The 27,616-nt window shown below is 41.6% G+C and overlaps 2 protein-coding genes across 6 annotated transcripts in view; one reads left to right on the top strand and one right to left on the bottom strand.

Moving 5' to 3' along the window:
• Positions 1–6,165: 6,165 nt before the first annotated feature.
• Positions 6,166–27,616, top strand: part of TBC1D7 (TBC1 domain family member 7) — a 28,099-nt gene continuing 6,648 nt past the window's right edge. The window contains exons 1-6 of one of the 5 annotated variants that reach the window (XM_073332028.2): positions 6,166–6,230; positions 14,199–14,318; positions 15,057–15,137; positions 18,799–18,986; positions 20,146–20,283; positions 23,393–23,538. In XM_073332028.2, coding sequence (XP_073188129.1) covers positions 14,207–14,318; positions 15,057–15,137; positions 18,799–18,986; positions 20,146–20,283; positions 23,393–23,538 — 665 coding nt within the window. In that variant the 5' untranslated portion in view covers positions 6,166–6,230; positions 14,199–14,206. Of the gene's footprint in view, positions 6,231–6,323; positions 6,378–6,407; positions 7,541–8,124; positions 8,227–14,198; positions 14,319–15,056; positions 15,138–18,798; positions 18,987–20,145; positions 20,284–23,392; positions 23,539–27,616 lie in introns of those variants that run through there. The other 4 variants (XM_073332027.2, XM_073332025.2, XM_078851608.1 and 1 more) reach the window with 4 other exon arrangements.
• Positions 25,679–27,616, bottom strand: part of PHACTR1 (phosphatase and actin regulator 1) — a 459,703-nt gene continuing 457,765 nt past the window's right edge. Inside the window, exon 17 of the mRNA XM_073332014.1 lies at positions 25,679–26,061. The gene's annotated coding sequence lies outside the window, so the exon portion shown is untranslated. The remainder of the gene's footprint in view (positions 26,062–27,616) is intronic.

Genomic DNA, 27,616 nt, shown 5'->3' on the forward strand with positions numbered 1-27,616 from the left:
GAGCATAAGCTTTCGTGAGCTACAGCATCCGATGAAGTGAGCTGTAGCTCACAAAAGCTTATGCTCAAATAAATTGGTTAGTCTCTAAAGTGCCACAAGTCCTCCTTTTCTTTTTACAGTGTAGTGTCCGCATTCAGCACGCAGGACATCGAGGTCAAGAGTAGAAGGCAGAAGACCTCCCACTGAAGATCTACTTACCTGTCACAGAGGTTTCTAATCCTTCCACTTGTCCCTGAGGCCCTGGTTCACGTCTGCATTCCTGTTCCTGTTCTTTTGTCCAGTGTCTGCAAGACATGGTATAGTCCTTTGTTATTCTTGCAAAACCCCACTGTGCAAGGGTTTGAGCTCTGGGGTTCATCCCTATTATGCGGTGTTAACAACTGAGCAGTTATTCTTTGTGTTATCTTAGTTGCAGGGACTCTAGTTTGTTGTTGCGTATCCCAATAAACACTATTTTGTTGTTTGCAACCTTAGTCTGCCTGTGTATTAACTACAGTAAAACACCGTTGATAGATATGGAGCGGGGTAGAATACTGCAGATAGCCCATCTCCTGTGAATTGTCTTGGGCTAACAGTGTGGCCACCAGCAAGAGTTGTACATGGCAGAGGGGCATTGCTGGTACATGATGGCATATATCACATTGGTAGATGTGCAGGTGAATGAGCCCCTGATGGTGTGGCTAATGCAGTTAGGTCCTATGATGAACCATCATGTGCCAGCAATGCCCCTCTGCCATGTACATTGGCCAAACTGGACAGTCTCTATGCAAAAGAATAAATGGGGAGAGGGATAGCTCAATGGTTTGAGCATTGGCCTTCTACACCCAGGGTTGTGAGTTCAGTCCTTAAGGGGGCCATTTAGGGATCTGGGGCAAAAATTGGGGATTGGTCCTGCTTTGAGCAGGGGGTTGGACTAGATGACCTCCTGAGGTCCCTTCCAACCCTCATGTTCTATGATTCTATGACACAAATCAGACGTTGAGAATTGTAACATTCAAAAACCAGTAGGAGAACACTTCAATTTCCCTGGACACTGAATAACAGACTTAAAAGTGTCAATTCTTCAACAAAAAAACTTCAAAAACAGACTCCAATGAGAAACCGCAGAACTAGAATTAATTGGCAAACTGGACACCATCAAATTAGGCCTGAATAAAGACTGGGAGGAGATGGGTCACTACAAAAAGTAACTTTCTCTCTGCTGATACTCACACCTTCTTGTCAACTGTTGGAAATGGGCCAACTTGATTGCATTGGCCTCATTAGCACTACAAAAGTAATTTTACCCCCTTTGGTATTCACCCCTTCTTGTCAACTGTTGAGAATAGGCCACTTCCACCTTAATTGAATTGGCTTGTTATCACTGACTCCCTCACTTGGTCAGGCAACTGCCATCTTTTCATGTGCTATAATATATATTCTGCTTACTGTATTTTTCACTTCATGCATCTGATGAAGGGGGTTTTAGCCCACGAAAGCTTATGCCCAAATAAATGTGTTAGTCTCTAAGGTGCCAGAAGGACTCCTCATTGTTTTTGTTGATACAGACTAACATGACTACCACTCTGAAACCTATCTTTTCCCAGTTTGTGAATCGCTCTGGTGCTCAGGCAGGAGCTAGGTGTCCGCGTGCCCAGAGGAAGAAAAGTGGGTGCCAAGGGAATTTTACTCTAAAAATTTAGGGGCTCAGTGAGATTAGGCACCTACCAGACTCAGCAGGAATTTTGTGGATTGCAGCAGAGCCAAAACTTGGAATAAGTTTAGGTGCCTAGGTACTTTCATGATCCCATCCAAGTTTTCTAGCACCAGTTTTTTCGTTTCAGACCAAGCCACTGAATTTTGTTGGTTCCTTGGGTGGTTGCTTAAGCCAGAGTTCACATGTGTATACAGTCATTTTTTGGACATTGTTCAGCTTTCATAATCTGCAGTATCCACCCTTCCTGCCTTAAAACTTGTGAACATCACTTCTACAATGCTTCCACTCTTCACTAGCCTGAGAAAAGGGGAAACAGGGGGCACTTCTGAACCCAGGTTTCCAAGGGCAGCTGCCCACTGAGTCATCAGGCTCCCTCCCTATTGTTATATGATGGGGCTTTCTAGTGTATTTATTTAACTGCTTCCCTGATTAAAGATACTATCCATAATCTCCTTAGAAACAAACCTAGAGTGCTTACTGTGCTGCCATGCTAAAAAGAAAGGTTAGACTCTTTTCCTCCAAACCGTTTAATTATGATTTTATTATCTTAAACTGTCATTTCTTCTGCTTCTCGCTTCAAGAAGGAATTTAGTTTGTGAACACTTACGGCGAAAACATTTGCATTCTTTCTGCAGGTAGAATGTAAACAATAGAGTGATCCTGTTATGGCCAGGATGTTGCCAGGAAATGGAGCCAAGTTTTCCCAGCTCTGCTCAAACTCACAATGAAATGCTTATATGAATACAGTATATTCTCCCCCGCACACAGCACTTTTTAAAATAAATGTTCACTGTCCTGAAGAAAATAGCTGAGGTGAAATCATATCTGCAGAAAATCTAGACTGACCCAACTAAGTATTCATGCCCTTCCTTTCCCCATGATAGTTATTATTGCGTATTATCCAGTCACTATGGCAAAAAGCCACAAGGGGTGTGCATTAGGCTATTGGTGCACACTTGGGACACACTGTGTCAACTGTACTGAGGCTGAGTGCCTGCAAACAGATGAGCAGTGCCTCTATTCAGATCAAATTCTACACCCATACAAGCTAGCTCAGGTTTAGTTCTGCAAAACTGAAACCAAAGACCTGGTTTACTTGGCTCAGCTCTAGTACATTGCAGCATCACGTGCACTGTAATACAATGCAGATGTAGCTGCCTGTGCTGTGTATGGTGGATGTCATTTCACTGCACTGGCTTTTCATACACCTTTTCATAGCTCAATCTGCCTTTGATAATTTAATGACATTACTATGCATCTTTGCAGCTTCAAATAAGCTTTTGTCATCCCATTGATACGGCAATGATACAAGAGGGACTAGAAAACAAAGCACTTTCAAGGAGCCATAATACTTAAGGGGACATGGCTGCCATAAAATTGTTCTGGTGTTAATAGCAAAGGCTCTTCTTTTCATGGGTAACAATGGACACTATGTGGTTCGGATAATGCAATAAAATAATTAACACCAGTCTGGCTTCATCCTCATCTTGCTTTGTAAGACAGTGGGTAATTAACTTGAGCAAAACCAGCATCACTGTAAAAGACAAATACATTAGCATTCCAACTAACAAGTAAGAATCAAGAGATACAGTATGCCATCAATTAATTAGTAGTTTATTAGGGATTAGTAATTAGTTTATAATGCCAGCTAACACCCATATAATTTCAAGTCCCTTTTTATTCTTTGTTGTGTCCCCTTTTCTGATATCTTTGTGACACTTTAAAAAATTCAACATTTAGGCAATGGTAGTTTAATAGATATATTGCTATATATTATACAATATATTTGTAATTTTATTATAACCAGCACTGTTGCTTAGTTGGGTGAACCCTGAAGAAGCCACAGTGTGGACAAAACATTAAGAAAACTGCCTGTAAGGAATGAACATATCACTTAAAACCGAAAGAGAACAAATTTGCTGAATTTTTTATTTGACTATTCACGTGGTATGCAGCACTGAGGAGGGGTGGGTGGTGCTCTGAATTTCTGGGAGCTCCTTGAAGTACTGTGGCCCAGATCCAACCCCCCAGAAGTCAATAAGACTCCTTCAATTGATTTCAGTGAGAGCGGGATTCAGCCCCTAGACTGGCAAAGTGGCCTAGTCAAATGAGTTATTAATAGGCTTTCTTGAACAAATATACACTGCATGGACAAAATTATCAAAGTCTCTTCCAAGCATGCACTAAATTCATTCTTGGGATGAGTTCTTTCTGTAGCAAGTCTCTGCCTCAATTGTTATAAAGTCTTAATCAGAATCTGGAGGAGATTGTCCTAGAACGTACTATATGCTCTTATTTACAATGGCAAATCCACTGAAATAAATGGAGTTAGTCCAGATTTGCATCAATATAAATAAGAGCAGAATTTGGCTCATACTTTCTGTAGGTTGGCTTATACTATGGTGTTTTAGTTAATGTGACTACCAGTGTCCTTTGCTACACGTACAATGGAAGACATTTCAGCGATGTGCAGTGTAGGCAATTATGAGGCACTATTGCACAAGAAGAAATAAATGCTTGTTAAAAGCAGAAAAGCACAACCAACTGGCAGTTTTCAACAGTTAGCAGCCAACTGTTTAACTGAAAATGCAACCAGCTTTACTAAATCATGTAACATGGTATTCGTGATACATTTTGTCTCTCCGTGGTTAATGTTTGCGTTTTTTAAATACTTTAATGGTTAGCTATTTTTTTCCTGAAGGGGGGCTAGATAGTGAGGAAGGTTTAGCTGGTTAAGATAACCAAAAGCCTGGATAGAATGAACTCCCTATGTCTATAAAATCCATACTAATTATATTAATTTCCTGCCTCAGGTGATGTCCACACTAGGCTCTATTATAACCATGTTTGAAACTGTTTTCAAACACAGCTATGATCAAACACAGTTGTAACATGGCTTGTGTCTAAACCTAACTTGCTGTAAAACATATTACAAACTGGATTCAGAAATGATGGCGGGGGTAGCCTTTAGATTGCGAAGTCTTCAGGGCAGGGATTATTTTTCACTCTGTATTTTTATAGCACCTGAAACTATGGCGCTCAGATCTTGATTAGGGCCTCTAGAGGTTGAGATAATGCAATAAATAATAGTATACCGCAGCTCCTTAGCGCAGTATGTGCTACCACAGTTGAAAAAAAAAATCCTGTACAGATGCTTTACACGGGAACTGTGCTCAAATAAATTGTGCTAGCAGCAATTTGTGTGTGTGTGTGTGTGTGGTGTTGTAGCTGTGCTCGTCCCAGGCTCTTAGAGACAAGGTGGGTGAGGTAATATCTTTTCTTGGGTCAACTTCCATTGGTGAAAGAGGCAAGCTTTTGAGCTTCACGGAGGTTCTGAAGAAGGGTTCTGTGTAAGCTCCGATGCTTCTCTCTTTCATGAGCAGATGCTGGTCCAATAATAAGCATTACTTCACCCACCTTGTCCACTTTCTTAAAACCCAGCATGATTCTGCTCTGAGTGCTGACAAGGCCTAAAATAAAAGTAAGATGGAGGTTTGAGTGAGCTTCAGCAACAGTACTCTGAAGCTTGTGAAACTGATAAGCTTGTTTCCATAAAGGAACACCACAAACAGAACCCATGAACCACTCCATGCACAGAGACAAGCGTCATCCCTTGCTTTGACACATGCAGTCAAAAAAAGCAGAAAAAAATGACAGCAGTCTGCCATCTGGTGCTGTACAGAACTACTGCAATACACTTAAATAACTGAAAAAAGAAAAGGAGAACTTGTGGCACCTTAGCGACTAAAATCTCTAAGGTGCCACAAGTCCTCCTTTTCTTTTTGCGGATACAGACTAACACGGCTGCTCCTCTGAAACCTTAAATAACTGAGTACATGCTCGACAATAATAACGTTTAAGCAGAGCTGTTGCCCAGTAGTGTTATAATATCTTCTTGCCAGCACGTACAGGAAAAACAGGTCAGTCAAGATTCAAAACAAACTGATGCTCATTCTTTCTGAAAATCCGGTACCTATGTATTTTGGTGCCTATAAATGGATTTAGGTGCCTAACTTTAGGTCTTTAAAAAAAAAAAAAAAACCTCAGTGTTGCCAATTCACGAGTCTCTTGGTGTTTGGTGTTGTTCTTAAAGACTCAGCTCCAGGAGTGACGTTATTAAAGAAACTCAGAGAGCCCATTAAAAAAAAGAAAAGGAGGACTTGTGGCACCTTAGAGCCTAATCAATTTAGTTGAGCATAAGCTTTCGTGAGCATGCATCCGATGAAGTGAGCTGTAGCTCACAAAAGCTTATGCTCAAATAAATTGGTTAGTCTCTAAGGTGCCACAAGTCCTCCTTTTCTTTTTGCGAATACAGACTAACACGGCTGCTCCTCTGAAACCTGTCATTTCAAAAAAGGTTTCTAGCCCTTCTGATTGCATAGAAAAGCTTCAGACCGTAAACCCCACAAGTTCAAAGCCTCCAAGGCAAATTAGAAAACCCCACCGGTTCTTATTTTAAAGATCTCGCGGTTGTTGGAGCGCTTGGCAGTTGCAATACGGAAACCTTGGCTGTTATGAAATCCCACCCTGAGGAGTAAGGTTTGGATTTTTCTCCCTTCTCCCGCGGGGGGCAGCAGGCAGGGCAGCATGGGACTCCTAGTGTTTCCGTCTCCTTCTTCCCACGTGGGACGGAGCTGGGACTTGCTCTCCGGGTCACAGTCTCCCCCGGGACCTGGCGGGGGTGCGTGTGTCTGTCTTCCCTCGCCCAGGGAAGGGGGCGCGCTCCCCGGCAGGGGCACGGCTGGGGTGTTTCTCCCGCGCTCAGCCTGGGGGTGGATTTGAGCGAGTGTCTCTCCCGCGGCCCGGCCTCCAGCCCAGCGCCCGCCCGCCTCCTCTCCACCGGGCAGGTCGGCGGCGCCTGCGCCGGGCTGGGCGCCGCCTCCGTCGTGTGTTTGTGGCCGGGCCCGGGCCGGGGCTCAGCGCTGCGGGCCCGGGGGGGGCCGCCGCCGCCGCCGCCGCTCAGCGCACGGTTTGCAGAGAGCCGGGGCCGCGGCTTGGGGAGTCTCCAGTCCCGGGTCGTGGCCCCCCAGCGCCCTACGGGCTCCTCCCCCGGTCCCTACAGCTCCAGTGACCCCACCCGCTGTAGCGCCCCGACCCTCCGGAGCCACCCCCCAGCCCCTATAGCACCCCACTGACCTCCAGCCATCACCCTTATAGCACCCCACTGGCCCATAGCCACCCCCCAGCCCTTATAGCACCCCACTGACCTCCAGCCATCACCTTTATAGCTCCCCACTGGCCCATAGCCACCCCCTAGCCCTTATAGCACCCCACTGACCTCCAGCCACCCCCCAGCCCTTATAGCACCCCACTGGCCTCTAGCCATCGCCCTTATAGCACCCCACTGGCCTATAGGCACCCCCCAGCCCCTATAGCACCCCACTGACCTCTAGCCATCGCCCTTATAGCACCCCACTGGCCTATAGGCACCCCCCAGCCCCTATAGCACCCCACTGACCTCTAGCCATCGCCCTTTTAGCACTCCTCTGGCCTATAGCCACCCCCCAGCCCTTATAGCACCCCACTGACCTCTAGCCATTGCCCTTATAGCACCCCACTGGCCTATAGCCACCTCCCAGCCCCGATAGCACTCTACTATCCTCTCTGGTACTCCACCATCTGCTCACCTGCCCCCTACAGCATTCTGCTATTATGCTACCTGACTCCCTCAGCCATTTCCTCCCTCTGTAGCACGACACTCACTCCCCTATCCCCCTCCCCGTCAGCCACTCACCCACCCATTGGCTTCCTCGCTGTCAACATCTAGCTCCTGTAGCAGGGTGCTGTTCCCTTCCGCCCAATATAGCACCCCCATTATTTCCTTCCGTGCAGCTGGTATCTCTGGTAAGTGTCAAACACCCCTGGCCTCGATGGAGGAGGCGGGTAGGGAGAGGAGAGTGGTATGAATTGGGGTGCCAAAGAGGGGAGCTTGTGTTAGTAGTTTTAATTTCGTCCCTGGGGTAGGTGACCCCTTCCCCACTTTCCCAAATAAATATATGCTAGAAGCTTTTCCTTTGTAAATGGGGAAATTTGCAGAAAACTTACAAAATATGAGCTGTGTGTATGGACCAACACAGTAGAAGTGTCACTTGCTGCTTCTCCAGAATGAGTGTATGCTGTAGAACCTTGCTAATCCACATAGCTCCATAAGGTGCATGGCAGAAGATGGTTGTTCCCTCTTTGCAAAGATTTTATGGCAAGGTGGTGAAGTAAGGTGTCATTCTACTACTTCTTTTGTATGGCTGGTGTAGAGCAGCAACTACAATTTCACGTGAAGGTGATCAAGCCAAATGCCTACATTAGGAGTAGCAGAATTTATTGCACTAATGCCTCCTTCATATTTATAAGCTGGGCAGTAGGTAGTGATATATTCGATGGGAACCGCACTTGCACACCGAGGAGTCCTTGATTTTCCGTTTGTGCATTAGATATCTGCATCGACCATGGTTGATTCAAATTCAGTTCAGAGTTGACCAAGATGACTGTGGAAGGTCAAACCCAGGAACCTTCTGTGTGGGATCTGGCACAAGGTGCTTATTTTTTAAGTCTTGTTTAGCCCAATCTACTTTCCAAGCATCCTGATCATAGCCTGGTTGTATCAGGCGAAACGAATGTTCCCAGAAAGGCTTGCAGGATTTAAGGCGTTGCATGTGGGGGTTGTCAAGATCTTGGTGAATAGGAAGACATCTGTTTTCCTGGATTCGCTGAGCTTCATCGAATGTTGTATCAGCGGGGGAGCGATGTTAGACAGGACAGGTAGCCAGGGTGTTGGAGTCAACTTAAGGGTTCCCGTGATGCACCGCATCACTGTATTCTGCTGGCTATCCACAAGTTATGTGTGGCTGCATCTGCTTCATACTGGTGCACAATATTCAGCTACTGAATATAAAAGTGCAATTGCAGATGTTAGCAATGCTGATGCACCTCAGGTTGTACCTGCTAGTTTCTGGGGATTATGTTGGCTCTTGTTTTTATCTTTGCAGCTACCTTCTCAAGATGGTCATGGAAGGTGAGGGTGGGGTTGAGTTTCACTCTGAGATACGTTGGAGAGTAATCGTGTTGCACATTTTTATCATAGAAAGCTACTTTGTGTGTTTTTGGCACGCTTACTATCAAGATGAAATGTGCTTACTATTTTTTTTTTAGGGTTTCGTTTGAGCCTCCATTTCCGGAAATAATATTCCATATTTTGGAGGTCCTCGGTTAATGCTTTTTCAATGTCTTGGAGTTTTGCTTGGATTGTCATGACAAGATCATCTGCATATCCACATTTTCGTGATTTAGCTGGAGACATGTCACTTACGTAAATATTAAGAAGGGTTGGCGCAAGTACAGAGCCTTGTGGTAGCCCATTGTTTATGATACAGGGTGAGCTGTTCTTATTACCCAGGACACCTATAGGCATCTGTTACTCAGCATGGTCCACAGCAGGCAACAAATACTGCACCAGTCTTTAGGGGTTTTTTTGATAGCCTTAGTGTGAGTTGTGAGTGCCAGAACTTGGTCACAGCAACTATGTTTTGGTCGGACACCTGCCTGTTCGACAGGGATAATCGGCTCAGAAAAAGGATATATTCTTTTGAGGATGATATGCTCAAGAAGTTCATAGGTCGTTTATAGTAGAGAAATTGGCCTATCGCTTCCCACTTCATCAGGGGGCTTTCGAGGCTTTGGAATGGCAGTTACCATTGACTCACACCATATTTCAGGGTTCTGTACTGTCCTTAAGGTAATTAAGTACAATGTTGCTAGCCATTGTAGTCTTTTGGGGCCGAGATGGTGGAGGAATTCTGGCAGAATACCGTCAGGGCCTGCAGCCTTCCCTTTTTTCATCGTTGCAAGTCCTTTTATTTCCTCAATACTGATAGTGAAAGGTTCTCCTTGTGGGATTGATGGGTTTGGTAGAGTTGTTGATACACTTCTCTTCTTGTGTGTTTATCAAGTGGTCCTTCTGTGTTCTCCACCAGTTTGGAGGCTATCGAGTTTGGCCAGATTTTTGGTGGCCAGTACTCTGTGGGATTAGCAGCCCCAAGACGTCACAGTTGTGTCCAGGCTCGACAACTTGAACGTGTAAAATCAAGGTTTCGCACGCAATCAGGAGAGCACTGGCATCTTGCTGTGTCAAAGGAGTATAGCAGGGCTTTTGTGGTATGAGAGCTCCTGGTCTGATTGTATTGCCAGAGCAACTCCTGTGCGTCTCTCCTTCAGCAGGGAGTGTGCTTTTTTCGGAAGCCTGAGGGAATGTTCTTTCCAGCTCCTTTCAGGAGCTCTGTGAACCGTTGGTAGCATTTCAGTCTCGCTGGAATCCTTGCAGTGGTTTTCTCAACAGTCTGTTTGTCGGCATCTCAGTCAGCTTTAGCAAAATTCCATCATGGTACTGTACCTATTTCAAAAAGAACACAGGAATTTCTATGCCTATGTATATCATTATAGGCCTGTGTTGGCTGTTTGGAAATGCCGATAGTACTTCACATGTTACGATGAGATTAGTTGTAAGTCTTGTGCAGATATCCAGTCCATGAGATCTTCGCCATCAATTTCTATTGTTTTATAGTCCCACATAGTGTGGTGACTATTAAAATCACCTGCATAGATGCATGGAATAGGAGTGCGGGGTAGTGACGATTTTGGCCATCTTGAGCTAGGGGCTTTATAGACCTTGATCATGTGGAGCTCCCCTACTTTGATAGTTGTGGTAAATGTGATTTCCTGTTTGGTTGATGGAATAACATTAAAATCTGTGATGGTGTCCTTGATGTATATTGACAAGCCATATTTAGGATGATAATGGCTAGTCATTAGGTTGTATCCATAGATATGGTAGTGCCTAGCCTGTTGGTCATTGCCAACATGGATGGGTCTCTTGCAACATGAGGACATCGATGTTGTAAGTCTTCAGCAAGTTTCCAAGGTACTTGAATTTTGCCAATGAGAGTCTGTCATAAATATAAAGGGAAGGGTAACCACCTTTCTGTATACAGTGCTATAAAATCCCTCCTGGCCAGAGGCAAAGTCCTTTTACCTGTAAAGGGTTAAGAAGCTCAGGTAACCTGGCTGGCACCTGACCCAAAATGACCAATGAGGGGACAAGATACTTTCAAATCTGGAGTGGGGGAAAGGCTTTTGTCTGTGTGTGTGATACCTTTGCCGGGAACAGATCAAGGATGCAAGCCCTCCAACTCCTGTGACGTTAGTAAGTAATCTAGCTACATACTGCGTTAGGTTTTCTTTGTTTTGACTTGTGAAATTCATTGTGCTGGAGGAAATGTGTATTCCTGTTTTTGTGTCTTTTTGTAACTTAAGGTTTTGCCAAGAGGAATTCTCTATGTTTTGAATCTGACTGCCTGTAAGATTATCTTCCATTCTGATCTTACAGAGTTGTTCTCTTATCTTTTTCTGTTCTTCTAATAAAGTTCTGTTTTTTTAAGAATCTTGATTGGGTTTTTTGGGTCTTAAAACTCCAAGGCTGGTCTGTGCTCATCTTGTTTGTTCTCAAGCCTCCCCAGGAAAAGAGGTGTAAGTGTTCGGGGGGATATTTTGGGGAAATAGGAACTCCAAGTGGTCCTTTCCCTGATTGTTTGTTAAATCACTTGGTGGTGGCAGCGTTTACCTAATCCCAGGGCAAAGACTTTGTGCCTTGGGGAAGTTTTAACCTAAGCTGGTAGAAATAAGCTTAGGGGGTCTTTCATGCAGGTCCTCACATCTGTACCCTAGAGTTCAGAGAGGGGAAGGAACCCTGACAGAGGCCTTCAACATTAAGTTGCAGGATTCTTATCCCAGCGCCTATTTGGCACGTTGTATGGCCCTGAGGAGGAGCTTTAGGATTTGTTGAGTTGCTGCTCTAATGACCTGGAAATTGCTGAGCGGCGTTCGGTTGCTGAGTTGATGGCATTCGTTGTGAATTCTCACTTAACAGAGTGGGCCCATGAAGGCTGCCATCTTCCACTCCGTCATTTTACTAAGAGAATATTAATTTTCAAAAATATGCTAAAGGACATTTTACTAGCTTGGTATGAGGTATTATAATCAACTAGACTATGCTTATCAGATTAACAAAGTATATTTTGTAATGCTGCGTCTTTGCTTTTCTGTTGTTTATTGATTGGCAAAATTCACTTGATCTGCAAATAAACCTCCTAGGTCAAGACCTTGCAGATACTTAGGCATACTTTATGTAAGTGAATACTCCCACTGAAATCATTGGGATTGTTTGCAGAATAGGACCCTAGTATAAGTGCTGATTAATAAGGTTCTATTATAGCAATAAATAGACTTGGCAGAATTTAATTTTTTTTTATAATTTTGATGAATATTATCAATGTTTTTATTTTTATCAATTTAAATTTTCACAGTTGTAGGAGATTATGGGAGGGTCAGACAATTAATGAGACATTGACGTTCAAAAAGTTAAATCTTTATAATGCTTAAAAACCAATTGTCAACATCACATGTCAAAATATACAAAGTAAATATCCTTAAGTAAGTAAGACCTAGTAAGTTCTTAAGCAGCATTTTTCTTACTTTGACTATTGTTGACAGAAATATTTTTTCATCCATATGTGCATGTCCTGGAAAATTGACGCTTACCAATAAAAATCTAATCCTTTCAAGCTTCGTTTTATTATAAAGGGGCACCACTCTGTCTACATTATGCCTGACTGTTTAATAGTATTTTACTACTTATTCCTAAATTGCTGCCTTTTAGATTTAATAACATGGTAATAAGTGTTTTCTGAGAATGAAAATATTTATATAAAGACCAATTGAGGAGGAGGAGTTGTTTTTTTCCTGCAGAGGTCTCTTAACTAACACGCTGAAGACAGTTTTTCCTATTCAATTTGACCATATGAAGTCAAGATTTTAAAGTTGTTTGGTTGCCTGACAAAAATGTAGTTTTTCCAGTTTTGGGGGGATATTATCTGATTCTCAAGTAAATCAAAATTAAATGTTTTGCTATGGTGACGGTTTAAATAGCATTTCTCTGTACAGTTGTACCATAGTTTTTTAGGTTTCTCTTATTTTTAGCATTCTGTCACTGTAGGTTTAGTTGTGCCTTTGCTTTAATATCAGTTAAAATGTCACTCCACCAACTGTAAGAGAAGTGAGACTAATTTGCTGTCTAAATACTATATGTCAAACACGAGTAAAAATTCAAAACTCTTTGGGGCAGGAATGGTTTGGGTTTTTTTTGTTTTTGTTTGTTTTTTGCTGTTTACCCAGTATCTCTAGCATAATGGGGCTTCTGTGTACTGCTGCAATACAAATTAACAATAAATACTCTTAAAGGCCCAATCTTGCAGTGCTTGGCTTGTGAAAAGTCTCAAGTGTTTACGTAAGTGAGCCATTTTGGGATCATCCTTAAAGAGGGATATGTCACCAGTAATGTGAATAGTGTCTGTCTAGGTTTGAAATCTAAGCTTGATCCGATCAAACACAATAAACACAAATCTTTTACTACTTCTTGGTTTTGGGTGCTAATTTTGGCCCTGATCCAACAAAGACCTACACACCGGCTTAACTTGAAACATAAATAGTCTCATTGTATGCTTAAAGTTAAGTGTGTTCAAAAGTCTTTGCAAGATCAGGGCGTTTGTGTATATCCATAAATACGTTTTGTTCCTGGTCCTTCTACAAGCCACTAGAGAACCATAGCTGAAAAGGCTCTATGCTTGTGCTATTCACTGTAAAAAAATAAATAAATAAAAAATTCTTGTCAAATTTGTCATATATTTGTGGACATCAAGGTCAGGATTGTTTTTCTTTACTCTTGAGTTCCAGCGTCTTAGCTTTTGCAAATCCTCAAATTACAAGAGATCCTCTCTGTAAAAAATTGAGTTAAATCACAATGGAGATTTTCTATCACAAAATATAATGTACACATTGTATAATATACAACATATATTTTAATATAGGGATAATTTATTTATATTTCTTTGATCTGGAATGACAAGCTTACGGTTGTGGTTGATGCAGTGCATGACGACAACGTGAGTGTCTTATTGAAATCTGCATAGTCTTTGACAGTCTGCATTCATCCACCTGTACTCTTTGAGCTTAATGCTCTTTTGGCTGATGTAAGCTTGGCCTATCTCTGGCTTCCTCAGTTATCCTTGTGTAGTAGGTATTGACAGTTTTACTTGGATAGTAGTTCTACTTGTTCAAGGTTGTCAGCAGTCAGATTTCTCACAAAATAATCATATATTGTTTTAATTGATTTTGCAAAACAAAGTGTCTTTATTTTTCTAAAGCAATATAACTTATTACCCAGTTTATTTTCCCTAAAATCTTAGATCTACCCTGCTGAGTCCAAAGTCTGTATTTCAGTAGCATCTGCCTAAAGATGCATGTGCCTTGAAAGTCTTTCAAATTCACTAGATGTTACTCATGCCATAAAGATGAAGGAATTTAATTATCATCAATATACAAAGGCAGTTTTCTCTAAAGTAAGAATACACTGTGGATGTACTTTTTTGAACCCCTCCTCCCCCATCTCCTCCTGCAGAATGAAAGATGGCTGAGGATTCTCAGAGAAACTTCCGCTCTGTCTACTATGAAAAAGTGGGATTTCGTGGTGTTGAAGAAAAGAAATCATTGGAAATCCTACTGAAAGATGATCGATTGGGTTAGTTGATTCCACTATTTCCTGTACTATCTGGGCATGATTTTTGGTTGTGCTGAAAACCCACAACTGTAACTGAAGTCAGCGGTAGCTGCTGGTGCTTACTACCTCTGATAATCAGGTCCTTTGTCTTTAAACTTTTTATGTTTTTTACTGTGATATTAATAGTAATGTTGCATAGAGAGTAGCATCTAAAATCACTAGGGGACATTCTAGACTTCAGTGGTACTGATAGCTTTCTGGAGGGGCATTTGAGAAGCAGTGGATATTTTATTTAGAACCTCTTGCTATTTTTCATCTTCTTCTTCTTTATGCCAAGAAACTGAAAATGTTTGTATGAAAGTAATTTTTGTTCAAGAGTTGCTCAGCTTCTGCTGCTAATTCCTCCTCCTCAAAGTCACAATGGATTGTGATATGATTATTATTTCTACTGGTCTCTGAGGTGTGCTAAGTTGTGTGTCTCTCCCTCCCCCCCCCCCGATTAGATCTGGTGTACCTATGGCTTCATTTTAAATCAAGCTAAGATTTAAATTTTCAGTAGAATCATTGGAGCAGTTTGTATGCCACTTCTATCCATTTTGAACCAAAACTGATCAGCTTTTATTGATACATAGTCCTTTTAAAGTGCAATTTGGAGATGTAGATCTGCAACTGAAGAGTTGCCCTGTTTCGGTGAATCAATGCCACTATTGAAATATTTCAAGTTTAAAATGTTTTGAGAAATATTTGCTTTCTTTGCAGATGTTGAGAAGCTTTGCACATTTAGTCAAAGATTTCCTCTCCCATCCATGTATCGTATCCTGGTGTGGAAGGTGCTTTTAGGTATGACATGTGAGACTGTGGTTTTAACTGTAGAAATAAGAATAAGCTGGGTATTTGTCATTTGTTTGGGGGTAGTAAAGACATGGAATACTCCTTTTTGTGACCAGCTGCTAATGATAGCCATGGGTCCGCTTCTGCATACTCAGAAGTTTCACACAGAGAACATTTAATTTGCACATGCAAGTTAACAATGATTTGAATCTCTGTTTTATGCATACATTTTGGGAACTCTTGTACATGCAATTTTACAAAATTAGGTAATTGAATTGAACTTCTATAAATGTGCTTATAATGTCATGTACATTATATAAATAATTAGTGAGGGTAAAGTTGGATGTTTAATATAAATAGCTGACATCTAATAGAGTTTTCAGTATTGTCAAAAAAAATTAGACATCTGAGTGAAACTGAATCTCTGATCAAAACTAGATTTTAAAAAGTTAGGGATTTGTATGGAACTGATTATTTAATAAAATAGGTCTATGGTTAGACTCCCTATTGTAGTAAGCTTTCCAACAAGGTTTTGCTCTAATTTTGCTTCTAATGTTAAATGATATTTGCCATTGGAGAGGAGAAGGAAACAGGGACTATAAATAGGCCAAGTCCTAGATTCTGTGTAGCAAGTGAGTCAAATTACTAATTCCAACAGTATTAATTGTGGTTTGGAACCGCTTTTTCGGTTTATTGGATTTATTAGATGTGAACTAATGAAGCTGGGGGTGTGCAGAGCCCAGCAATAATAATAATTCTTAGAACTATGAACATGCCAAACTTCACCTTTTAGGATGCTTTTCAAACATTAGCTAACCTTAAAGGAATGTCAGTTTGAACATTTTAAAAAAAAATCCGTACTTAAATCCCTAATAATGCTTTAGTTCATTGAAACTGAAATAACTTTTGGAATCTATTTTTTTTAACTATTTGTGTCTGCCTGTCTACTTTATTCATTGTTATCATGACCATAAAAATAGAGTAGTAAATGTCAGTCTTCTGTCTGCTCAGTCTCACTTCATGGCTCTCATGCACCAATACAATGCTTTAGTGTCTGGGTTGCAAACACCAGAGAGAGGAACGTTTAAATCCTGTCTAAAACTTTTCTCGTTAAACATTTTTTTGTTTTCTTTATTTAAAAATAATTTCAAAAGTGAATTATTTTAAAAGTTCATGAATGTCCATGTTAGGATTTGTAAACCCTTTTTTGGTGCAAAACCTAAAAGTTGATTCTGAACCTTGTGATACTGTTCTTTTTATTAAATGATCATACATAATGAAACCCTGAGCAATAGCAGAGTTAAGCTTAGGGATAAACACAGTTCTTGAGACAGGTAACTGAAAGTTGTGGAGATTTAGAATCCTTTAAAATGTTCTTAGCACCATCTATATTTCTTCCTCAGAAGTAACAGCAGAAGATCTTTCATCCAAAACTGCACTGTTAACTGCACAAAGGAATTTCTGTGCAAAGTTGTAATTCAGTTTAGAGCCAGTAGCATTTGTTCACTGCCTCAGATACCATGATTTGTGAATCTTACAACCCTATGATACAATTAAAAGTTGGATAGGTCGAGTCCTTCTATGTCTTTTTATATACCATCTTATATTTTAGTCTGATTCTGAGTATATAGCAAGTATAAGAAACATGTTTACAAATTCTCATTTTAGAACTCAGTCTGGAAACTTTAAATATGTGAACTCTTTTCAGTTAAACAACCCAGAATAGGGTAAAGCATTCTGCAGACACCTTGGGTCTGCTGAGGCACAAGGGATAGTTGAGTGCAGGGAGAATTTCTTGTAATATGTCTTCAAGGATTTTTCTTAGTGTAAACATTCATCAGGAACTGCAATCCAAAACATCTCTGTCTTTATGTTTGGAACAACAGCCTTATCCATTTCTGTGGGGAAGTGTTATGTCTCTTGTAAAGAAATGTACTAGTTTAGCAAGAGGGTTGCAGTCCCATCAGTGAACTACTTCTGAAATTGGATTTGAAAGATGACAGGCCCTGATGCCTTCCCGGGTTAGTGTGTGCCATATACATATCCTGCTTAATTTCCTCAACAAAGTATGGCTCATTATAGCTAAGTGGAGGGTCTATTGCACTGAAATGATTTATAGACTTCACCGCATTTTTTGAAACTTCCTTTTCTCTGTTTGCCTAGGGCCAGTTATCTAGATTTAACATGTAAGTTTAGCAGCATGTACTTGCTGAGTTATGATGGCTTGTTCAATCCCAGCTGTTAGGATGCAACCTGATTTGCTCTGGCAGTTTGAAGAAAAGTGTCTATATCTGTTTTGTTTGGTACTCAAATTCTGCAATTTCCTGGATTAACACTTGGGAGTAATATTCTCCTTCATTTAAAGAGAGGCAAAAGCAGCAGATTAACCTGATTAAAGACTAATTTTGAAGACTGCCGCCTCCTGATTAGTTCCTGCAAAACTACTGATTAGTTTTACACCATTAGTGATACATGGGAGCATTTCTGCTTTGGCCTCTTCAGGATCTTACTCTTGAAGTCACTGGCAGTTTTGCTATTAACTTCAGTGGTAGCAAAATAAAGTCCTAAGTGAGGTGAAATCATTAGGATGAAGGAAAGTGCTCAATTAAGAGAGCACTAGAGTAAAGATGTCATATGAGTCTGTTATGGATATCATAAATCATTTATCGGGACAGTGGAAAGATAACTTATGCTTCTTGTAATGGTGGTAGAAAGATTGGTGTTTAACATAATCAGCTGTGTTATGTGAGGAAAATTTAGTGTGTTACATGCTTCTTTGGTTGACATGGTTATGGGGCCTCTACCTGAAATTGTTTCATCCTGTGTTATTGAAATTACTTCGCACCACTGATTCAGAGGAGGATTGATCTCTCTGGTAAAGTCTGCAAAGAAGGTTCCACTGTGAGTAATGTAAATTAAATAAGAAAGTTGCACAGTACCTTTGTGTTACTTATATGCACACACACATCCCTGATATTCTCAGAGGGACTGTAAAATTTTGGAAAGGGAACTGTTCTGTTTTTGTATCACTGCTCTTCAATCTAGGCTACTGCTGATTTGTCATGCTGTTGGTAAGGCATTTGTATAGGAAGTGCCCATTTTGTTTTTTCTGTCAGACCATGAATGCCTTTATTACTAAGGAATAAAATATTTGTTCTGCATCTATGTTTATCTCCAAAACAAAGGGAAGGTTCAGCACAAATACACAGGAAACGCAATATAGTAAATACTACAGATGAATCCAAGCCAATGGCAGTTTAGATTTTTTTAAAAATGCATTTATTTTGTTACATCATTAAACTTTTAATTTCCCCTCATTCCAAACAATGAAACCTCTTCTCAATGTACCAGCCTCCAGTGACCTCATGGACAAAAAATGATCAGCCAGATGCTGAGGCCTAAAAGGGGATCAGAAAACCAAGTCCGTGAATAAATCATTCCTGCATTCAGTCAACACATGACCTTCAGTTTTAATAAATATTATTATTTGCTTGGTCTGTGTCGTCTTGACTTTATAGGAGTGTATACTGTAACTTTAACCAAGCTTATGTGAGTAAGAGCTGCATGATTGGGACCTACATCTTCTGCAGGCTGAATATTAGTACACATTGAAGTAAGCAAAGCCCCCTAGAAAGGGGATTCACTGCTTTCCTTTTCTCTCCTTTTTTAGGAATTATTCCTCCTCACCATGAATCTCATGCTCTGGTGATGAAGTACCGAAAGGAACAATATAGGGATGTGTATCATGCCCTCCAAGTAATTCGGTTTATCAAGGATTCTACCCCACAGGTTGAAGTTTTCCTCCGCATGCATCAACTGGAGTCAGGAAGGTTGCCTCGAAATTTGGCTTTTCCTCTGGTCAGTCATTTTTAATTTTGACTTTCAACAGAACTCTTTCAAACAAAAGAAACATTAAACTGAAACTATTAATAGCACAAAAGATATACACAGAGACAAAATGAAGTGAATGTAAAACAGGAACTAATATCAAATACTGGGTTTTACTCAAACTGTACGTTTGTTCATTTTCCCAAAAATCTTGCATAAGCTTTTATGCTGTAAAAGCTTTTCTATATATTTTTTTCTGGGCTTTGTAGCCTTTTTTATTCTAGCTCCTACCTTCATTTCTTTTTGTCTAAAATGCCTTAAAGCAAATGACAGTCTTGCTGCAGCAGAGATTCCTGAATGTCTTGGGGCCAGGCCACTAAAAGTAGTGATTTAGTGCAATTTACATTGTGTTCCTAAGTTACTGCAATTTACTAACCTGGCATTTTTGTTAGCCTGAGCTGTTTTGGGGTTTTATTAAAGTATTTAGTGCTGCTCCAGAACTACTTGACCATTGATGATGGGAGTCCTGCTATCTAATAGTTAATTTCCATGACTTCTGTTCCCTTTATGTGTCTAAAAGCAGAGAGCATGATATAATCTTGGTTACAGGGAAATCTCACATTTAGTGAAAGGAAGAGAGCATGCATCTCAGGTACATATTGAGTTGTATTTTGGGAATAAGGTGCCTTGTCCCATGGGGTAGAGTTTACTAGTATCCAGGTAATTAAAAGTGTACAGAAGTGGCCTTTTATCTAAAACAAAATAATTCTGTACACATCAACATCTATAAACAAAGAGCAATTCTATAAACTAGCAAGCATTGTGGTGTGAAAGGGAGGTGGATGGCCCCATTTATTTGATAGAACACACACTATTAATATTGACTCACATCACCTGATGCTGAGAACTTTTTGTTTCTATTACATGACTGAGCCATGCTAAACTTCTGTCACTTTGATTTAAAAATATAAACTCCTGTTTGTTTGTTTTTGTTTATTTGTTTATTTCAGTTTTTACAGAAAAGACAGTTATGCAGTTATTACCAAATGCTTGAATTATGTCAGTACCATTTCACCTTTCGCACATTTGTCCAGTTCATCTATCAAAATTACCGGGTCAGGGAATCGCAATAATTTACATGGGCAGCCCAACAATTATGTGGATCCCAATTTTCTGTTTTGTTTTCTAGGAACCAGAAGATGAAGTGTTTCTTGCCATAGCTAAAGCCATGGAGGAAGTGGTGGAGGATAATATCGACTGCTACTGGCTTGTCAGTAGTTTTGTGAATCAGTTAAACAACAAATACAAAGATTTGTTACCACAGCTGGTAAGTATTGTTTGTGAAAAGAGACACTGGGTGGAGTGGGGGCAGATGTGACTTGGTACACATTGAACATCTTGGGAGCTACGTCTAGGAGCTAGCACGGGACTGGAAGTCAGTAGACCTGGTTCTATTCTGCCACTAGCTACTATAAAATAATAATCTAGGCCTCCAGTTGTGCTTTGTAAATTCCCTGGTAGAAACTTTGGGGTGTAAGAAATTGGTCTTGTTTGCTAAAACATGTTTCAATTGCATATTAAATTTTTAGACTTAAACAAAAATGTACAGGTTCGAGCACAGATATGATTTAACTTTTGTATCTCTAACCTGCTGCTGCGGATATCCAGCACTGTGAGCCACTGGGTTACCCTGTGCCTCAGCTAGAGTGAGTTTTGCAGGCAACTAGACTGTGTCTCAGCTCTCTGCTACATCAGCTAGACTCCCTCACCAGCTAGCTCCTCAAGGCTCCCCTGGCCCAGACCTTGCCTAGCAGGTAATAATCACCACTGATCTCCTCAGAGATGTTTCTCTGCAACGCACAGCCCTTACCAGTGTGCATTCACAGAAGATATTAAGTTTGCCCCTCTGTTAAAGAGTCAGTACATCATAGGTTTATTAATCTAACTGGGGTAAATACATCCGTCTTTTCAAACAGCACTGAGTTGGTTTATAGTAAAAGTAAAACAAGTTTATTAATAGAAAAACATGGATTAAGTGATACCATGTAAAAGAGATAAAGGTAGAAATGGTTACAAGCAAACAAAAATGAAAACACATATCAAAAAGTCTAAAATTTAATCTAGCAAGATATAGTCTTTGTTCAAGATGGTTTCTCTCACACCAAGTTTCCTTGCCGGCTTTTTCCTGGTTGGCTTGGCCGAGACCTATCACAGAGATCAAATTGCTTGGTTTCTTTGTCTCCTTAAGGTGAAGGAGCCCTATAGTATCTCTCTGTTCCTTTTATACCCAAAGAGATGTCTTTGTCTTACAAATCAGAAAGACTTCCTGGGTATTCAGTCTCCTATGTCTCTCTGAGGTGCAGGAGCCATGTTAATTCTCTGTCCCTTGAGTTCAGGTTCAAGATAACCCCGACTGGCTTAGCTTGATAGCTTTGTTTTTGGTTAATGTGTAAATTGAGGTAAACCCACATTCCTCTATGTAAGATAGACCTATTTATCACCTTTACCAAGGCTAAACTGTCTTTGTTTTAGGGATTGTCTACATTTAAAATGCTACAGTGGCACAGCTGCAGCACTTCAATTTAGACACTGCCAATGGGAGGGGTTCTCCCGGAGAGACGGTAGCTAGGCTGATGGAACCGTGTTGCTCAGTGGTGTGGATTTTTCACACCTATGATGGACCTAATTAAACTGACCTAGTTTTCTAGTGTAGACCAGGTCTTAAACATGTTCTAGTAATGTTATACAGAGGGAATTTATAACTTTGCATATGAGGTTAACACATGCATTTTATAATATTGTTAGTAATCAGCATATTTTTAGCTTTCATATGATAACTCAGAAGGCATATTTTGTACAAATATTATTGGAGTAGTGTGTAGGGTATAAATACAGGGATGCCTAGAGTCACTGTATCCAAGCTCAACTGGAACTCCTACAACTGCAGTCACTTTTTAAAAACTATTTTGATTTTAAACAAAATCTGTCACAAGCCTAATTACATTGACAATTCTGTACTTCACATCAGACCACTTGTAGAGCTGTTTAAAATGTTCTGTCTCTTCTGCTGTGTGTCACATAGCCTTCATTAGCCGGTATTCAGGCAACAGTTGCTGGTGCTGGTTTTGAACTGAGAACAGGTTATTTTGTTTTAGGAAAACAATACATTTTGAATCAAATTGCAATAAAATGTCAGTTTAGTAGGTTGAGTTCTTTTGTTAGTGGACATTTAAAGCAGGTAATATTGAGTTTCTGCAGAATTTCTTTGTTAAAGGCAACTTGAAGAAAAATTTTTTGGGTTTACTAGCATTTATAAGAAATCTATTGCTTTATCTAGACCTTTCTAATTTGTCAAATAACATTACAGTAAGAAACCTGTTCATAAACAGTGTCCACTCATGTAAATACATACCGGTGGGCATGATTCTGCAAAATTGAAGTCAATGAGTAGAAGCTCAAACCCTTAATGTAGATACTGTACATGGTGCTGTTATAAAATAGTTGTTTTGTAAACCCGCCATCTGTTACTGGAGTTAATAAACACAACTACATCAATTGCCATAATTATTAGTGTTTGTATGCCTGAAGGGGTGTTTTCACAAGTGTTCCCATTAGCAAGAGAAGGGGCTATAGATCCTTCGCTCCCAGATTTTTCTCAATAGTTTTATGTATTCTACCAAAAATAGGAATTTTGGAATATAGCCAAAGGAAAATCTTTGTCCTTTAACAACTGAAAAAATTAGTCATTTGTCCAGCTGTGTCAGAAAATAGTGAAACTTCTGTGATTTTATATAAAAATATTGGAATTATAAATGCATAATGACTTTTTAAATTCACTCTTTTTTTTTTTTAAACCCCACCATTATATGCTATTCTGCTGGCCTTTCCTAAAGCACTTCTGACAGGCGTTTTTTTGCACAGCAAACAATGCTTTTAATACATTGCATAGTGGTTTGCTCTGAGATGTGATTTCTCCTGTTTTGCTGCATTGTGTGTTGGTTTTGTGAATTGCTCAAATGGAGCTAGGTTTGAGATGAACTAAACTCAGTTTTACTTGTGATGGTAGCAGCAATTGAACATTGGTCCCCAAAGGGTGAAAGTTTAGTGCAGGTATAATCACCTGAAATTCTGACTCTTTACTACACAAAGGAACAAACACTACAGTATTTAGAAGCCCTCATAATGGTAGGTGACTTTTTTTTAGGAGGGGTGAACAGAAGTTTGTTTAGCAAATATGCTATCAGCCAAATTGTAGAGTTCAATAACCCTTGCTGTAGGTGAATGTGACCTTGCAGTACATTATCTAATGTTAATATTTTAGCATTTGCTTTTTACATATGTTTAATTTTGAGACACTTCTCTTAAAGTGAGAATCAACTCTGAATTCCATTTGATGTGAGGTATTTAAAACTTTGATTTCCCTGTTCTTTCTACAGCCAAAAGTTCTTGAACAGTATTTGAATGTTGAAGATAACAGACTTCTGGTGCATCTGAAGGCATGCTCTGCAGTGAGCAAACTTCCTTACAATCTTTGGTTTAAGAAGTGTTTTGCAGGCTGTTTACCTGAATCCAGTTTACAGAGGCAAGTGTTCTCTTGTGTTCGTTTGTTTAGGAATTTCAGCTTTGTATAGCTGCTAGTAGAAGATAACTTTTCTTATTTCATCACCCAGAATATGAACTAGATTTGAGGAAAACTGATTAAAGTAGCACTGATTTAGAAATCATAACAAAATTTGATGTGACTCCACTTATAACAGATATAAGATCTTTTTAAAAGTGTGGATTTTTTTGGTATTTAAAAAAGACGAGGTTAAAATTTAATAATTTTGGCTGCATGTGCTAATACCACTTTCAGCTTCTTTGTATTTAAAACCCCAAATCCCTATTTTGTGACATATGGGCTAAAGGCACCTAAATTTTCAGATGTTTTAGTTGCAGTTATTGCTTCACTAAATGAATGTTTACTCTTTATTGTCATTTAATTTAAAAATGTAGTGGGAGAGTTTGTTTAAAAAATAGCACTTGATATGTTAAGTATGACAAAGTTCATGAAAATAAAGCATACTGTGGGCTAGTCTACACTACACAACCTTTGCCAATACAACTATGTTCGTATAGTTACACCAGCAGAGCCCCTAGTGGAGATGCCAGCTTGAAGGATTGGAGCCTGTTTATCACTGTAGTAGCTAAGTGTTTTTTAAAATATTTACTTTAAAATGCATAAGTCACTCATGGTAAGTGGCATTCTTGTTCTGTCAATGTCTGAGAAACAAAAGACAAATCTAAAAACATAAGCCACCCCTATTTATTTTAATACAATTGTTTCCTCTTCATTTCACTCTGAGAATTAATTCTTCTTCTTCGAGCGCTTGCCCATGTCGATTCCATGTTAGGTGTGTGCGCGCCCAAGTGCACAGCTGCTGGAGATTTTTCCCTTAATGGTATCTGTAGGGCCAGCTCTGGTGCTCCCTGGAGCCCCGTGCTCCTGCGCTAGTATATGGGGTACTGCCAGCCACACACCCTCTCAGTCCCTTCTTATTGCCCGTGACAGTTGCAGGAATGCTTCTTGTGATTGCAAGTTTCCTTGTGGTTTTCTTGGACTGTTTTAGACTTTTCTCTTGTAAATAGTTACAATAGTTGTTTAGTTAGAGTCTTAACTGGGACATTGTCCCAGGGATGGGGCATGCCATGTGCTGCCTGTCACAAACCTATGCCCGTGAGTGACCCACACATGAGCTGCCTTAAGTGCCTCGGGGAGACACGTCAAAGAGAAGTGCAGGATCTGCAAGGGCATCAGGCTATGCCCTCTCAAGGACAGAGACAATTGGCTGAAAGCCCTATTGATGGAAGCCGCCCTCCGCCCAGCTTCAGAGCTGTCCCGTTCTGATTTGGCACCGAGCACGCTTGCCTCCGTGCGGAGTGCTCCACTGGCACCATGCTCTTCCCGGCACCACTTCCCTTCACCTGTGCCGAAGAAGAGGCAGGTCCGTCATTGGGGCCAGGGCCATTGGTTCAGTGGCAATGTTGGAACCCCTGGGGGTTCCCTCCCATGCTGGGACCATATTCCCAGCAGGCGTCCTGAGTAGTTTCCGAAGGATGGACCCTGGCTCTGATGCGACTGGCTCAACTCAGAACCGGATCCCGATACTGAAACCCAGCGGTTCCGGTGCAATCAGTACTGGTAGTGGAGGGAAAGCCAGCCATACCAGCAGTGACAGCCACCTTCTCGTCTTCCCCTGATGAGGCGGTCGCAGGACCTGCCATCCTGTTGCCACCAGATGATTTTCGGGCCCACCAGGAACTCCTCAAGTGAGTTGCCTCGAACTTGGGGTTGGAGGTGAAGGAGTTGAGGAGCCTACCGATAGCCTCTTCAACATTCTGGCTGCAGCGCCTCTCTCCAAGGTGGCCCTTCCAGTGCATGACAGAGTTCTGAAGCTCATCAGAGCACTGTGGCAAACTCCATCTTCTGTGCCCCCAACTTCTAAAAGGGCAGGGAAAAAGTACCATGTCCCTCCCCAGGGCTTTGAGTACATGTATTTGCACCCATCCCCAGGGTCACTGGTGGTCTCAGCCACAATTGAACGGGACAGATAGGCAATCTAGCACAACCCCTAAAAATAAAGACACTAAGAAAGTGGATCTTTTCTGTAGGAAGGTGTATTCTACTGCCAGCCTACAGCTGCATATCGCCAACCAGCAAGCTTTGCTGGGGCTATACAAAAACAACATATGGGATTCGATGGCCAAATTCAAGGACTCATTGCCCCAAGAGTCAAGGCAGGAATTCTTGGCCATCATGGAAGAGGGCAAGGCAGTGGCCACGGCCTCCCTTCAGGTGGCATTGGATGTGGCTGATGGCGTCAGTGGTCTCTATGCGGCACAGTTCATGGTTGCAGTCCTCTGGATTCTCTCACAAGATGCAGCAATCCATCCAGGACCTCCACTTTGAGGGCAATGCTCTGTTTTAGGAGCAGACAGACACCAGGCTGCATGGCCTGAAGGACTTCAGGACCACCCAATGCTCCCTGGGGCTGTATACACTGCCAGTCTTGAGAGGACACTTCTGGCCACCACCCAGGCTCTCGGGTCCACCTCGGCAGGGACTCTAGAGGAGAAAAGACAGAGGCTTCAAATGTCACCAGTCTGCCCCGTCATCCTCAACCCCCTAGTCGGGTCCTGCATCCACTCTGATGGGCTGACAGGCATTTTGAGGGTGTGCCCAAGGATGGCGTACCAGAGTACCTCAGGATCCCCACCCCCTTTTATTTCTGGACTGTTTGTCCCCCTTTCTTACTGCATGGACCCAGACTACCTCAGATGGTTGGGTGTTCAATACCATAACAGCTGGTTATACCCTGTAGTTTTCTTCCACCCCTCCCTCCCACCCCCTTTCCCTGTCCCTCTTCAGGGACCCTTCTCATGAGCACTTTCTCATCTAGGAGGTGGAATCCCTCCTACATGTAGGGGCCATGGAGGAAGTTCCTCAAGAGCTGAGAGGGAAGGGGTTCTATTCCCAATATTTCCTAATCCTGAAGGGCAATGGGGGTGCCTCAGGCCCATCTTAGACCTGCACCACCTCAACAAATATCTCAAGAAGTTGAAGTTCTGCATAGTCTCCCTGGCCTCTCTCATTCCCTCCCTGGATCTAGGAGACTGGTACGCTGCCCTTGACTTGAAGGACGCCGATTTCCATATTTCTGTTTTCTGCAGACACAGGAGATTCCTCTGATTTGATGTAGGCCAGCACCATTGTCAGTTCATGGCTCTGTCCTTTGGCCTATCGTCTGCTCTGAGGGTTTTCACGAAGTGTGCGACTGTGGTGGCAGCTTACCTGAGGCATTGAGGTGTGCAGATCTACCCATACCTTGACAACTGGCTTATCAGAGGCACATCTCAAGCCCAGGTCCAACACAGCCTTGACTTGGTATAAGCCACCTGTCAGGTGCTGGGCCTCCTTATAAACTAATAGAAATCAACTCTGACCCTAGTCCAGAGAATAGAGTTTGTAGGCACAGTGCTCAACTCTACCCAGGCCAAAGGCTACCTACTGGAGACCCGATTCCGAGCTATGTCAGAGCTCATCGCAAGCATCAGAGCCCATCTGCTCACGACTGCTTAGGTTTGCCTCAGGCTACTAGGTCACATGGAAGTATGTATTTACATAGTCCAGCATACATGGCTGCACCTCAGACCCTTGCAGGTGTGGCTGGGGTTGGTCTGTACCGCTGGCAGACACCATTTGAACTTAGTGGTCACAATTCTGTCAAATATACTGTCCTCCTTGACTTGATGGACAGACCCGCAATTGGTGTTGGCAAGGGTTCCCTTTGTGGCCCTGCTCGCTTTGGTGACGTTGGTCTCCTGATGCCTTGGATTTGGGGTGGGGAGCCCACCTTGGCAACCTCAGTATGCAGGGCCTCTGGTCCCAGGAGGATTGCTCCCTCTATATAAATGTCAGGGAGCTCAGGGTGGTACACTTGGCTTGCCAGGCATTCTTACACTACCTAAAGGGCAGAAGAATGCAGATCTTGATAGACAATACTTCCATGATGATCTACATCAATAAGCAAGGTGGAGCCCACTTGTCTCCCCTGTGTCAAGGGGTCTCAGTGTGTGGGACTTGTGTGCAGCATGCCATTCATTTCGAGGCGTGTCATCTC

The sequence above is a fragment of the Lepidochelys kempii genome, chromosome 2 (genome assembly GCF_965140285.1).
Source record: "Lepidochelys kempii isolate rLepKem1 chromosome 2, rLepKem1.hap1, whole genome shotgun sequence".
Lineage (NCBI taxonomy): Eukaryota > Metazoa > Chordata > Testudines > Cheloniidae > Lepidochelys > Lepidochelys kempii.